This window comes from Pseudonaja textilis, chromosome 5 (assembly GCF_049901715.1).
Source record: "Pseudonaja textilis isolate UNSWEBS1 chromosome 5, rPseTex1.2, whole genome shotgun sequence".
NCBI lineage: Eukaryota > Metazoa > Chordata > Lepidosauria > Squamata > Elapidae > Pseudonaja > Pseudonaja textilis.
The window spans coordinates 60,363,047-60,379,042 of record NC_141994.1 but is presented as its reverse complement, the minus strand read 5'-3'; the positions used below and the strand labels follow the sequence as shown (position 1 = coordinate 60,379,042).

General features: G+C 35.9%; 1 protein-coding gene across 3 annotated transcripts in view; it reads right to left on the bottom strand.

Annotated features, from left to right (window-relative positions):
- Positions 1–15,996, bottom strand: part of WNK1 (WNK lysine deficient protein kinase 1) — a 124,161-nt gene that overhangs the window by 66,274 nt on the left and 41,891 nt on the right. For all 3 annotated transcript variants that reach the window (XM_087935043.1, XM_026718805.2, XM_087935042.1), the window contains exons 2-4: positions 11,577–11,749; positions 7,317–7,537; positions 5,411–5,568 (exon numbers count right to left, since the gene is read on the bottom strand). In XM_087935043.1, coding sequence (XP_087791169.1) covers positions 5,411–5,568; positions 7,317–7,537; positions 11,577–11,749 — 552 coding nt within the window. The remainder of the gene's footprint in view (positions 1–5,410; positions 5,569–7,316; positions 7,538–11,576; positions 11,750–15,996) is intronic.

Sequence of the window (15,996 nt, the reverse complement as noted above, 5' to 3'; positions counted from 1 at the left end):
TGAGCTAACAAAATCTTTGGCCATCAACAGAGGTTCAAGACTTGAGATCATGAGAAGTGACAGTTCTGTTCTATGTTGTACGGACAGATTGCATCTTGAATATTGTTTCCAGTTCCAAGATATAAGGATGCTAAGAAACTAGAAAAAATACAGAGAAGAATTAAAAATATGTTGGGAACTTGGAAGGCTAAATCCTATGAAGAATGGTACTTAATCTAAAGAATTTAGATTAATTTTAAAAGATTAAAAAGCCTAAAAGATTGAATATATTTAATCTAAAGAAGAGAAGGCTAAGGAGATAACGTAGCAGTGTCCAGATACTTGAAGAGGGTGTGTTGTTGTTAGATTCGTATCCCACCATTTTATATAAAACAGAAGATGGTGAACAGACCTAATTCTCCTGCTCCCATTTCCCCACAACAACCCTGTGAGGTGGGTTTGGCTGTATGGTAGGGGTGGGGTGGGGGAGAAGCTGGTCCAAAGTTACCTACCCAGCTTTCATGCCTAGGTGAAGGCTAGAACTCAACAATCTCCTGATTTCTAGGCCAGCATCTTAGCCATTATACCAAACTGTCTCTCATAGCTCTTCATAGCTGCCAAGGGCAGGGCAAGAACCAATGGAGGTAAACTTTACAGAGAAAGATCCAAGCTCAAACTAAGGAGGAAAATAAGGAGGAATTTCCTGCTGTGGGAACTTTTAAAGTAGCAGAATACTTTGCCTCCTCCTATGGGGGTTCCATAATTAGAGGTTTTCAAGCAAAATTTGGACCCTCATTTGTCTGGGACAGCGTGGAGCTTCTTGCCAATAAGAAAGAAGAAAAGAGAAAAGAGCCAATAAGATTTCTAAGATTTTTGAGAAAACTGATACAGCTCAAAATATCTCTTTTCCTTGCTTTAATCAGAATATTTTATAAAAGAGCAAATATACTCAAACATCTGTGTTAGGAATATAAGTCACCTAACAGCTATTTGGGTTAGAAATATATAAACCAGGATAAACATTTTAAAACTGTATCTTTAAGAAAATGCAAAACTGTAATTAGGTGTGGTTTCTCAAACGGCCATAAGATGGAGCCAGAAACCTGGATTGTTTTAGTCTTAGTCTCAGAAGAGAGTGTGTCTGAGTGAGTATCTCTGTTTCCTTCTGTTGGAAAGTATTGCCATTGCTCCATTTCTTCTAATTGACTGATATTACTGGATTTAATGTAAGTCTGATACTGAACTGTTTTTGACACTGGAATTTGATATTTGGATTATCCCTGGATGAAAACTGACTGATTTTACCTGTGAATGACTTTGGATTGCTTATTTTGGACTTTGCTTAAACCTTTCTGGAAGTAAAAACCTACATTTACTGTACAGTGTATCTGTGTACTGTGTGTGTATTATTCAAACACTTCTCTCAAATACGTCTCCCTGTATGCACTCATTCTCCTAACGGGGAATTACCTCAACACTCTGCAACTATTATTGAATTTTATTGTTCTGATAAAAATATTATTGCAACAGATTTTTTTTTACTATCTTATGGCCAAGAGAGTAACCACTATGTTTTAGTCTATTTTAAAATTCACCAGCAAAGGAAAATAAGACAAGAAAGAGGGATTTTATGTTGAAAAGAAGGCATTAGTTTAATAGCCATTTGGAGTTAAAGATGGGAAAATGCAAAATGATATGGTTGTACAGAACAGAAAGCAGGCTATTTAAGAGAGTGGTAAAAAAATAAGAGACGAAACAATGATAAAACTGAATGATATGAAATCTGTAGTTAGAACTAATCAAATGATGATAAAGCAACGTAATAAATCACAACAGGAAAAAGGCACACGAGATATTCTTAAACTATTATATGTTATATGTGTGATGGATCAGATACAGTTGTTTAAATATAAATATAATTTATAAATTAGGCAGATTAGTAATCACCTTAGATGTTTGTTGGTTTGAAAATGCCCTTTGAAATAGTTCTGTTTTCAACAATTCCTGAAGCTTATGAGAAATGAGTCTGATTTCCATATGGAAGCCATTCCACAGCACTGGTGTTGCTATAGAAAAGAAGTACTTTCTAGCTTTGGGTCCTCCCCATCTCCAAATCATTAACCATAAGCAAATGTGCCCTACAAGATCTAGTGGAGCAAGCAGCTCTGCAAATATGCTAAGCCATAAAGATAAATCCCAGCACCTTAAAATGTATCCAGAAACACATTTAGCAACTAAGATAGAATTCAGAAAATCAGGGTTCCCACTGCTGGAAAGGATACTGACTGCTGCATTCTGAATAGATGCACTTTCCAAGTAATCTTTATGGGCAGCCCAAATAAAGCACACTATAATAGTCCAACCAAGTGAAAATCAGTTACCGTAACCAGGTTCTCCTGTATCAAGTAAGATCATAATACCTTCAGCAGCTGAAATTCAACACAGCCTATCCAGTCATTAACTCCACCTGCTTCTAGCAGGAACTATGAGTCCAGGAAGACTCTCAAATCACAAACCTGCTCCTTTATGGGTAGTGTCTGCCCGCACAGAGATCACACTGACATCTATAGAAATCCCAATGTAATAATAGCAACTCTGCCTTACTTGGGTTCACCTTACTGTTCTCTCTCATCCAGACCTTCATAGCTTGCAGGTACAGGGACAGAATGTCAATAGCTTCTCCCCTGCAGCCTGTGGTAGTGATATGAAGTTCAATGCTATAAGCATATTTATGATACCACATCCCAAAACATCAGATGATCATCCCTTTTAACATCAGGCTTCATAGACATATTAAAGCGCGGCAAGGGAGAGAGGACCAAACCCTGTGGCATTACCCATCTCAACAATCTTCCTTAAAAAGGGGAGGCTGGAGACTGGATATTGAATATGCCGAGTTTTAGAGGTAGTGATTATTTTAAAAGATTTGCTGGCAATTTCTGCATACTTCAGAAAGCCAGAATGATAACGGGCAAAGGAAAAAAATGTTAAAAAGTATTATGCAAACATACATAACATTTTTTTTAAAAAAAGCCTTCAAATAGACCTTGTTTATTTATGAACAGAAGAGCCTTGCCCTTGCCTTCTGGCATTTTGACTTCCCAGTCATGGCATCCCTAGGAAATCAATCCCCTATTGAAGTACTAACCAGGTCTGCCTTGCTGAACTTCTGAGTTGAATCTAAGCTAAACATTGCCACCTGCTGAGGCAGAATAGATATAACCCTTTATAAAAGCTTCCATCTGAAGAAGCAAGTAAGTTTTTAGACAGAACTTTGCACAGGCTACGTCTAATCAATGAGATACACTTTTTTTTCCTTCTCCTTGAAGGTGTATGCTTTCCAACCTAGAAAAGTTATTGCTCACATTTAAACCTAAGAAACACTTTCAGAAAAAGCAGTCTGTAACTGATTACAGACATCACAGTGAGCAGTAAATGCATAATTTAGCACAACTCTCTCTGCACTAACTATTATTAAATTGCATCCAAAATAAATACTGCAGCACACTTGCCTGCAGTAAAAAGTGAATGTATAGAGCAAAAGCCAGAAGATAAAGAAACACAATAAACTGCAGTTTTGTATCATTAATATTTTTGTGATAGCTGCAGTTCTATTACAGTGTCCTGTTGACACACATTTCACAGAAAACCATAGTCTAAAGACAAAGCACATGAACCAGAGATCTAAGATTTACTCTCAGCATTTTTGATAAAGCTAGAAAAAGCTCCTATCTAAGGACCTGAGACTCTTCTGCCAACTAGTGTCAATTATATTGAGCTCAAGGCAAATAGGGATGTGAACAGAATACATGTTTTCCACTAGGTCACAGACCAGACCAGGTAAGTGAAGGTAGAAAAAGGAAACACTGGGAAGACTCAGGATGCTGGGTAGATCTGCCGTATATACCCGATTGTGGTCCTTGGCTTCATGCATAGCATATCCAGTGAGTCTATCCATTTTAGTTTACCAGGCAGAATTTCTTTTCCCTCCATGCCCCTCTCCCATCTCTGTATCAACTGCAGTATGAAGGATATTGAAAGGAAGCCACAAGCAATATTGGCTGGTGTGTTAGAGCCCAGGCCATGCAAAGAAGGTGAAAGACTGCCAGGATTCTCCAGATTTTGCCTCAGCCAAAATCCAGAACCAAAATGTTTCAGCTTTTACTTCTGTCAAACCACAGCCCATGTTTATGCTCTAGCAATGGTATGGGGATGTGCACCAGGGGTGGGATTCACATTTTTTAAGAACCTGTTCTGTGGGTGTGGCCATGTGACTGGGTAGGCATGGCTTCTTCTTTCTTTCTTTTGGCAGCACTCTCCCCGCCTCCACCCGTTTTTTGGGTCTTCTGGGCCTCAGGGAAGCCTCCTTGGGGATGGGGGGGCATTTTGCTCCCAGAAGGTTTCCCTGGGGCCCAGGAAGGCAAAAAATGGAGTCTGGAGGGGGCATGCAGCACCCCCCCATACTCCGTTTTGGGACATTCTGGGCCTCAGGGAAGCCTCCGGGGGGGGGTAGGGTTGCTCCCAGGAAGCTTCCCTGGGGCACAGGAAGGCAAAAAATGAAGCATGGAGGAGGGTGCTGTGCCCCCTCCATTTTTGCCTTCCTGGGCCTCAGGAGGCCTCCTTGGCGAAACAGTGAGACAGCGAGGGGAATCCCGGCACAGCTGATCGTCGGGAGGGGGGAGAAACCATTAAGGAGTGACTGGGAGGGGGAGAAAGCAGTCAGCGATGCCAGGCATGTGCGATAAGGACTGACTGGGAGGGGAGGCGCAGGTGGAGAGGGGCGGGGCCAGCCAGGGCATGATTTGCCAGTTCTCCGAACTGTGCAGAATCATAACCAGTTCTATAGAATTTATATATTGGCTGGAAACCCTACATTTCACTGGCCATTCTAAATTCAAGTAAGCTTGGAGTTGGACAGGTCTCTGGGGGGTGGGGGGCAGGAACTGAAATTACTTTTAGGTCCCTAAAAGTAACATTCCCTCAATGAAAGAAGTTGAAGAAAGCTTCTTCTACCTGTTCTTATGAGATGAACAGAAACAAACGTGGTCCTGAAGATATCCAAGTTCAGAGCCATGAAGGACTTTAAAGATGACAACCAGCATTTTGAATGGCAGGTAGAAGAAAATTGGTAACCAATGCAACTCTCAGAGTAGAGGTTATTATATGGGGGGAGATCTGATTCACCCATAGCTCTCTAAATTGCTACATTCAGGACCAGCTGTACCTTCAAGAATAGCCCATGTGCAGCATATTGCACTATCCAAAGTGGGAGGTAACCAAAGTAAGCCCTCTCAAATGCATGTGGAAACTTTTCTTTTGTTCCAGCTTCGACTCTTGGACGTTGTCTATCCGCTCTGATAGATGATTAGAGTTCTTGCTTATCTGTGACAGGTGATGTACATATTGTTAGAGAAATATATACAAAACTTACACTGGTCACTCGACGGTAGATCTGTGCAGCATTTTGACATTCAGAATAAGGGTATTCAGATGTAGCCATCTCAAGCATACACATCCCAAAAGCATATACATCAACGGACTCATCGTATTTCTCCTCATACATCTCGGGTGCCATGAACTCTGGGGTACCTTAAATTAAAAGAACGATTCAGACTCTAAATGTCTCAAAGCGAGCAGAGGCTGCTGCCGTTACTCACCGCAGAAGGGAGCAGATGGGGAGACCTGTGAGAAAAGAAGAAGTGGAGGCAAAAAGAAAAGGGAGGATACCCTCAGTCATTCTTTTTCGTCAATGAATCCCATAGGTCTTCCATTGCAAGGTCTTTGCAAGAAGTGAAGAATGGTAAATATTTATTTTACCATTTATATCAACATTACAATTCAAATTGAATTGGGAATAAAATAAGTTTTAGTAATAATTAATAAACATGATTGTTGAATCCTAGATTGAAAATAAATGGAGAAAAATAAAAGTAAGAGACTAGTTAGGCTGAAAACCAAATATGTGTTAGCCACACTTACCTTCCCTCCCCTTGAGAAAGGAGGTACAATGTTTGTTTCAGCATACCTGCCTGCTCTCTGCTGTAAAGAATTAATGCTGATTAATCCACAGCTAGTCTCTGACCTATAATGCTCCATTTCTTTATTTTTTAATAGTGTCACTTTTATACAAAGCCTTGCAATGAAAAACCTGTCTACGAATAAAGCCTTCTTAAAAATGGATTTTTAAAATTTTCTGCAAAGGCCACTCACCAGAGCCCTTTTCACATACTTACCATTTCACCTGCAGTACATTTAATAGGCCTACTACAGATACAGGAAATAGTGAGGGAAATCCTATAGGCAAAAATACTCAGAAATATAAAGAGATTGAGTTATAGACACAGAGTGTGTGATTAACATCTTGAATCAAAAAACAATTTGCAAGAGATGCTTTATCTCTGAGGTACGAAATGAATGCAGTTTCTCATATGGTAGAAAACTATACTATGTAATTAGAGATATTTAAAGCCAGAAATATTTACAATAAGAAAAGAATTATTTCCTGCAGGCAAACCAGATTTTATGCAAATTTACAGACAACCTTTTAAATCCCTATCCACCCTCCCATGGTCCAATAATTAGTATCTAAGTCTTAATTGAAAATCATAATACTAACAAAATTGTTAACAAAAACTGAGAATATGACAATTTTCCAATTGAAAGTTGAACACAACACATGGAAAGGGCAATGTTGTGTTCAGGAAACTGGTCATTTCCACATTTTTTTTTTTACCATGAATGTTTAATGTTTCTAGACTGGCTGGAAAGCAGGAAATGTTTCATTGTGACAAGGACAAGATATCTGCAGGTAGAAACTATACCCTTAAAATCAGTTTTAAGGGATCTAAAACAAGAACTGCATTCTTAAAAACACACAAGTGCAGACTAAAAAGGACAATCTTCTCCCTTGTTAGCCTGCTTCCTTCACACAGAAAATAGCAGAACAGAGCCGTTAAAACCAGTTCTATGGCAATAAAATATCTGGCAAATCCAAAGTAAATGCAAAACCCAGAAACTGAAGGTTAGATGGTAAGATTGCTTGTTTTTTAAATGAATGTTTGTGTCACCCTTTTGTGTCTCCCTTTATTTCCTGGTTGCAACAGATATTTAACTAGAGTGCATATATTATGGTTTTAGCAAGAGTGTTCTGCTAATTGTAACAATCTATGATATCAACACTCTTCCAGCAATATACCCAAATATCAAAAATGCAAAATGTACAAGGTCTATTATATCAAAGACTTTATGGCTGAAATATGGAAAAAGCTCAGAAGCAAGCTTATTTTTGTTTTATTAGAGTTTCAAATGAGATGTGCTAAAATGGAACTGGAACTTACCTATCACACTTTTGGCAAAAGAAGCTCGTTTTAAAGTTGCCAAGCCCAGATCTCCTATCTTGACTGATCCTGTGGGGCCAGTGATAAAGATGTTGTCACACTTCAAATCACGATGGATAATGGGAGGAGTGCGTGTGTGCAAGAACTGTAAACCTTTGAGTATTTGCCGGCACCAGCTTCGCAGCACTTTGATTTTCATCACTTTAAATCTTTTTAAATATCTAGGAGAGAACAACCCAAATAAAAGTAAGCTTCATCTTGAAACTCACGCTCACACAGTAACATTACAAATATTTAACAAATAGGATATTAAAAACAGTCTCATGTTCAATGAACTAACCATTAGGGGACACTGGCCAAAGATGAGACATACTCAAATCCTTTTTTTTAAAAAAGGTTAAAAAAGGGTACTAAGTAGTTCAAACAACAGGGATTAGAAATATTACCTCTCCCATATTTAATTATATTGGACTTGGAGAGAAAATATTTTAAATTACCAAATACTATTTGGAGCCATTGTGTACATTATACATATAGATAGAACTAAAATATTTTTTAAATAAAGCCCTTAAGAGTTTTTCGTTCACCATCATAGAAACACAGTATCTCATTTAAATATGCATTTTTTTTCATTTTTAGTAATTAAATTTGGAGCAAAAATAATATTTATAGTTATCATATTGTCTTTGTACATTCTGTTTACAAGAAATCAATAGAGATGCTGTCCTAGTGAGAGAAAAAATACAATAGTGTCAAATCATCAGTCCTAGCAGGGTAACTGCTGGGCGCCAGCTTTTACAAAACTAGAACTGGCAATTATTTTGAAGAACAAGTATGGAAGCAAAATTGCCAACAATTTAGTACAATTTTTTATGTTGGGTCTTGCAGAACGTAACATTTGCTGAATTATATATCAGTGGAAAACACTGAAGGAAAAATCTAAGGAATTCAATTTGATAATACTGCTAAGAACAACTAGGAATAATAGAAAAGTATAGAAGGAATAAAAACAGTACTATTATATATGTCAGTTACTGATTACCCAATCAGGGGGAAGATGAAATTGTCCCAAAACAAACTCCTGATCTTTCAGAGGCTTGAAATAACAACAACAACAACAATAATAATACAAAAAGACCACTGGAATCTGTCAAAGATGAATTTTGCCAAGCATGAGCCTTTCAGCAAATTCTTGACTTGTCTTGGGGACATTTTTTCCTTTGGTAGTATTATCTAGTTTGGGTAATGAAACAACTGCAAGAAAACAAGCAAGCTCAGAGAGCACCAAGGACCCCTATTTCAACCCTGAGCTACAATTATTCTTCTTTGGTGTTTTCTTTCAAAGGTGAAGAATAATACCATAAGATCAGAAATCCTTGAGTTGATGTTACTCAATAAGTAGCATTACTATAACTGTGCTACAAAAATCCCAATGAACACTAGGTGACAGGAAACCCCTCCCCCCCCATAAAATTTAGAGGTCATCCAGAATTTTCCAGGGCAGATACACTAGCTCCACAATAAGAAATTGGAAGCAGCAGGAAAGGCAGGGGAAAGTAACCATATAATAATGGATTTCCTCTCACAATAAGCCAAAAATTAGTGAATTAGTAAAGAGAACAAAGAGAGCTTCCTCAAACATGTTCAGTATAAAAGAAAGAAAAAAGAATCAGTAGCTGCTCAGTAAATGTAGCAAAGGATAACAATTATTTAATTCCTGCTTCAGCTTAATATTCACCAAAAGATACACATTTTACTCTCTCACTTTCTCTGTCTCCCCTCCCCCTTTGAAAGGACAGAAATGAATTGAAAATCAAAATAAACATATGAGTTTAAGATACCAGAAGTAGATGAATTGCACAGGAAGATGTGGGTTCTATGTATAATTCAAGGTCTAGTTATCACCTATAAAGCTCCTCATTGCAAAGGGCCTAGCTAACTGAAGGACTTCTTGTCACCACTTATTCCTTCCTGTCTGGTGGAGTTGCACCCTGGTTCCTGTCAATTAAACAACACCCAGAAAATGTGCTCCTGTCCTCAGGAATTATATCACTGCAATAATTGATATAGCTCTCATCCTAATGACATTCAGAAAATCATTAGAAATGTAGTTTCCTTGGGATAAGATACCTGTGCTTTTATTTTTATTTTTTATTTTGTTGTTGTTGTTAGTGTGTTGCCTGTTGAATGGTTGTAAATTTTTTCTGTATTAGTTACTTTTCTTTTTTAATTGTAAAGCACCTAAGAGTCATTAAGGAATCTGGTAGCCTTAAACTTAAAATAATTACATATATACTTACATATATACATAAAGAAACAAACAAAACTGCATTTGTCTAAAAATTCAGAAGTCTCCAATGGGTAAAAGATGGTGAAAACATTGAGCACATGAAGGCTTTTAAATAGTTAGTTGTGATCTTCCAAGACACAGAGTCACAAAATACACATAATGATTCTGTGGTCTTGCAGGTTCAAAGAGGCACTTGAGCCATTTTAAAGAGTGTTTTTCCCCCTACACTAAAAGCAGTAAATGTACCTGTGGCTTTAAAACCACTTAGAAAGCCCCATATGGCATGGGGTCAGGCTCTCTGCAGGATCATCAGTTGCCACTGTCTCTGCCCAACCCATCAGGTCTAGCAGAGAAGAACTATGTCCCATCACCAAAAATGTAACCTTGTTGGTCCCTGGAGTCAAGCCTATTCTTTGGCTTTGCCAGGCATGTAAAAAAAAAACATTTCTCCAGAGATTCTGAGGGCCCCAACCTTGTTAGCCTTTCATAAGGTTCTGAAGATCTGGCTGTTCCCTGGGTATTAAAGTGAGATATAATTATTCATACTTAAATAAAACAAACTAGGAATTATATTCAGTATAGGTACTCAAGATTTCCTAATTGTTTTATGATGCATTTTTTTTTAAAAAAAAATCAGTTTTGCTTTGACATATATTTTCTAAAATATGCTCCTTTTATAATGTTTCAGGCATGTTGCAATTTGCTTATTTCCCTTTCAATTAAAAGAATCTACCTAAAAAGGGAGGGGAACAATAGAAAGCTTGGCAGGCAGCAATAAAAGAACCTGTAGATCAGGGTGTCAAACTTGTGTCATCATGGTGGCCTCACATGACATATTGTGACTTTTTTCCTCCTTCGCTAAATCAGGCGTGAGCATGGCCAGCGCATGACACATCTGGCCCACAGGCTGTGAGTTTGACAGCCCTGCGTAGATTCACCACATTGTCCATCCCTGATCCATCCCTAAACACAGATGGTAATTACTAGTTAAGAATAATTTCTAATATATTAAGATTGAAATACCAGCTGTAATCCTTCTAAAATTTCTAACATTTAAAATCTTCATAGAAGACAGATAACTACATGGTTTACAGCAAGAATGATTGATTTGCTGGAGGAAGAATATAAATATAACAAATTGTTTTAAAAAACTATTAAGCTTATATTCTTAACTTGAATATTCAGAGTATTCTCAGTAATCTTAGAAATTCTCATTAATAGTTTTCAAATATTTAGCAGAGATGTAACAAATCATAATCTAAATGTGGTCCCTATTTGTGGACCTCAGAGAATGTAACTATCAAAATTAAGAGGTAAAGTACACGATTTAGCATTTTAGCAATGTTCAATACTTAACTCCCTTGTACCTCCCCGAAACTAGCCAAAACGTTCAGTCCTGTCCATCATGTAATATCATATATATTATTTTCTTGCAATCCTTCAAGCCAATTTTTTTAAAGCACTGTCTTTAGGTACATCTACTCTAGAAATATCTGTATTCGGAGCCCCACAGTATGCATACTACCTCAAAAATGTGTCTCCAATTAAGAAATTCTAGTTTTAAATAGTTAAACTGAACTACTTAGAATTAGAATACTTTGATTATACTGTGTAAGCATATTTGAACATTATATGCTATTGAAACACTATGAACATTTTACTGACCACTAGAGGACTCCCTTGCTATTCATTTTGTCTGGAATTCTGGGCATTTGCTATAGTATGGACATGATGTGGCTTGCCGAATGAAATTCTAAAAAACTCTTCAACATTCCCATTCACAAAACAGCAATAATCCCACGATGTTCATAATTTTGAAGCCAAACTGGAACATATTGACCTCTTCCTCATAAACGGTGGAGAAAAATACTCCATGCCGTATTTAAGGAGGTTTGTGCCTAAAATGGAAATTACTATGCTTTCCTTTTCTTTTTGATAATTCAGGTTGTGCTCCACAAGTTTATACTTACGTTTTCAATGTGCCAGATGTCATAAGTTCTGTAACCAGAACAATACATTTCTTTCCCTTGACTGTAGATTCCCAGGAATCATAGAATCTAACAATATTAGGATGCTGAAGCCCTTTCAGCATTTCAGCTTCCTCCTTAAACCGTTGTCTTTCTGATTTGGACAGCTTCCGATCCTAAAATAGAAAATCAGAAAAAATGTATTATAAAGAGCTACAAATGAGTATTAAAAATATCTGGCCTCAAATGTAGAATATATAAGGATCAAAATTACATTTACAAGGCATGAAAAGCTATTTTGGCTAACACTCTCAATTTTTCATGTAAACTATTGATTATCTTTGTCTGCAATTTCCTGCACAAACTGCCAACAGTAGGTGGTTGGGCTATTTGAAGAATTATGTAAGAGGAAGAATACATCATAAAATGGTAGGAGATGAATAAATGTTGAAACATTTATTTCTTTTGCTTCTAAAAAGCAATGTGCTCTAGACATTTTTTTTTATGTAGAACTTAAAAGAGCTTCTATTAAAAAACACTTTGGTAATTTCTTCCTAACTTTATTACAACCTCTTATTAGACAATTCAAAGTACATAATTTAGTGCTTCTGAATAAAAAAGGATCCATTTTAAATAAATATGTGAAGAATCTCTAAATACTGTTCTGTATTTATATTAATTAATGCCCTCATTCTCAATCTATTAGCAGTATTTGTCTCTTTAAAACATAGTCAAAAATAAGCTAATAATTTTAAATTTGGAAAAACACTGAAAACAGTTTTTCTGTACAGAAAACAGTACAGAGATGCCTTCAGGCAAAAAGGGCACTATATAAGTTTAATAAATAAATTACATAAAACAAATATCAGATCCACATGTGCCTATAACCTAAGGGTATAGTAATTAGCCTTTATTGAAATATCTTTTTTAAAAAAGATCTATGAACTTTAAGAATATGATCTGATTGTTGTGTAGTAATAGTAAATCCCTTTAATTTCACTAATATTTATTCACAAATAAGATTGTACAGGTTAATTGAAATGTGTAAAAACAAAGTTAGTTGAAAATATTAAGTTAATAATTAAGATGGTAACTTATTTTACTGATTAGGTCAGCTACTGGATAATATACAGTATAAGCAGACACAGTATCAACTTGAAAGAGGTGAATTTGAGAATAATGGAAAAGGAAATTCTAAGTTATGTTTTATGCAATGATTTTTCTACTGGAAATTATTACAATTATATAGCAGACATAAACATGCAACTTCTTAGTATGCAAACGTATGCATTTTTCCTACTTCAAAATAGTCTCTGTAGAAAGAATCATATGGGAAACAGTCCTACAATTTGTACAAAAATGACATACTGGAAACACAATACTTATGTCATCAGTTAGACAGTACATGAGAACGAAGTTAAAGTAGGTGGTAAACCTTTCAAAATTTGAGCAATCAACTATTCAAATATCACTTCTAAGATCAATTACTCAGTTCAGCTTCCTTTTGCTTCTCTGGTATATGTAAAGCATGAATAAGAAAGTGTTGGCCTGATTCTCCCACTTCCTGAAAAAAAAAAGATTACTCATATGCAAATATATGTTTCTAAAAGATCTTGATGTTTCTAGCCAGAATTTTAGAATATCAAAAATGCAGTTCTTTACATCTGGGCTTACTATGATATGTATAAACCATGGCTCGCAAAGCATTTGTTCAACATAAAAAACTTGAAAACAAGACGATCATATTATAGCTCAAAGTGTATGAACCAAGCCACAAAAAGTGAACTGTGTATTTATAAATGGAATTTATGCTTTCTTCTTAAATATTATATAGAAACATGGATCTGGATTCTGTTGTTTCATTAAATTAATCTAATTAATCCTCATCAGGGCATTAGCGAAGACTACATTCAAGTTTGTTTACATAAGAAAAAAAAGTAACACAGATTAAATGTAGTCTTGCTGTAGTTATTGACCTAAAGTGCTAAAGCTACATGAATAGAACAGATGTTATGTTATTGGCCAATGATTGTACACACAAGGAGTTTATCTCCAATGCATAAGCTCTCAGTATGCATTCAAGCAATAAAGAGATAAAACATGAATCATAAGATACAATCATACGTCATATGAAACATCCAACAAATGACAGTCATAAGATACCAATAGGAGTAGGTAATAGGAAAGGTGAGAAGGATATCAGTTTATTACTATAGCATATATACTACATGCTATGTAATATACTATGTAATATAATATTGCATTATATTGTACACATTAATCTATGTAATATATAATATGCTATTTAATATATGATATGCTATATGTAATAGTATATTCAGAGGTGGGATGCTACCTCTTCTGCCCAGCTCTGTAGAACTGGTAGCTCTGAAGAGCAGCAAACACTGAATCGGTTCTGTGTTTGCTGCTATTTGGCCCACCCACCTGCCCGGGCTCTTACCTGTCCTTTATTTCCTGCTTTTTCAACTTTAGCTGATTTGCATGGCACAGCTGAGGTTGAAAAAGCAGGAAAAAAGAGGTTTTTCAAATGCACTTGCACGCTGCGCTTTTCAGCTTTCTGGGCAGCACAGCTTAAGGTTTTTTTACACACATGCGCAGCATGGCTTTCACGCCTAAGGTAGCACTAAAACTCAAATCTCTTAGTTTCTACCACAGTGCCTTATCTACTATAAAATACTTCCATATTAAATATGGAAGAAAGCATGTACTACATTCTCAAAGGTAAAGAATAAGAGACCTTGGCTTTTCCAGCTTGGAAATGCCAACATAAAACAAGGACACTCACTCAGTTTTGTTCTACAAATTTAGAAAAACTGAGTTACGTTATCTGATAAACTAGAATATGCAAAACCTTTCAGGAATTTATTTGTTTAAATTTCACCAGAGTTTAAATTAGCTATAAAAACATTCTAAAAGAACACACGATCTACCCTTGCCTCAATTCCTTATTAGAAAGACACACATGATGGAAAAAATAATGGTACTCTACTCTAAAAGCTTATTCAGTTATGCTTTTAAAAACATTCCATGAGTTAGAGATGTGGAAATAGGACAAGTAGCTTTCATTGGATCTTTTACATGTCCTATTAAGCTAGGAAGAATCCAACCAATTCTATAGCTACGAACGCTATATCTTTCATCAATACTTCTGAATCTTTGTTACGAATAGAAGATAAATAACATCTTTTAAAATCTATCACTCAGAGGACAAGTTCTGTTTGAAAATCTAGTACAAAATAGATTTCACTTGATATGAAAAGTATGAGAAGCAGACACAAAGAAAAAGGATGTGGACACGGTTTGGAACAGAATGAAAAGAAATATGTTACAGAGTGCCACTAAAATGTTTGGTTATGATTATGAAGTAGGAAAAAGGGTGCTTCATAAAATGATTAAACGGCAAGGCATTTGAACAATCATATATGGAACAAAATTATTAGTGCAAAAATGAAGAAATAAGAGTATTATATAATATACAAAAGAAAAGACATAGTTGAAATGAAAATAATCAAAAACTGTGATTGAAAGAGGCAGAGAAAATATAAAGCAATTGTACTGGAAATTTAAATACAGAAATGGAGGAGTATATCCACTGTACAAGTGAAGTATAACTTCCCTAATATATTTCTTTCTTGAAAAATGAAGTAGGCCTAGTATAGCTCCCCTATGTATTCTATAATATACTGCCAACCCAAAACATGCTTAATTACTAATATTTTCTGCCATGGCATGTGCCCTATGGAACATCATCCCATTGGCATTTAGGTTGCCCCTGCTCCTGCTGACTTTTTGAAAGACTCTAAAACAGGGGTGTCCAACCTTGGCAACTTTAAGACTTGTGGACTTCAACTCCCAGAACCATGGTTCTGCCAACAGGTATGGGGGAATCTAGGAATGCGGTGGAGACCACATGATAACTATATCGAATGCTATTGGTAAATGTAATTGGCTGTTAACGTTATGAATATTATGACAACTTTTTATATGGTCTTATATTTTTGTTTTAAAATGTATAATTGGGGCTCTTTTACATTGCTGTGTCTGTCTGTAAGCCATGCATATATATGTAAGCAATTCATTAGATAGGTATAAATTAGAATAAGCAAACAACTTCATTGTAACTTGTGATGATTACCTGGGTCAAAACTTAGATCTGATCTTAATTCTCGAGAATGAATTAAACTGCCTTTAAAGGGTCATACATTTTAAATGTTACATTTAAAAGTTTTAAACCTTTTAAACTTAAAAGTTTTAGACTCTCCACTTTTGTAAGTTGGGTTCTCTGATAATGCAGAAGGAGTTTCAGAAATAGCAAGTTTTAAAAATAACTTTTTGCGTATATCAATAAATACAAACAAGCATTTTTATATGAAGAAAGAAGGTCAGACATTTAAATAAGATC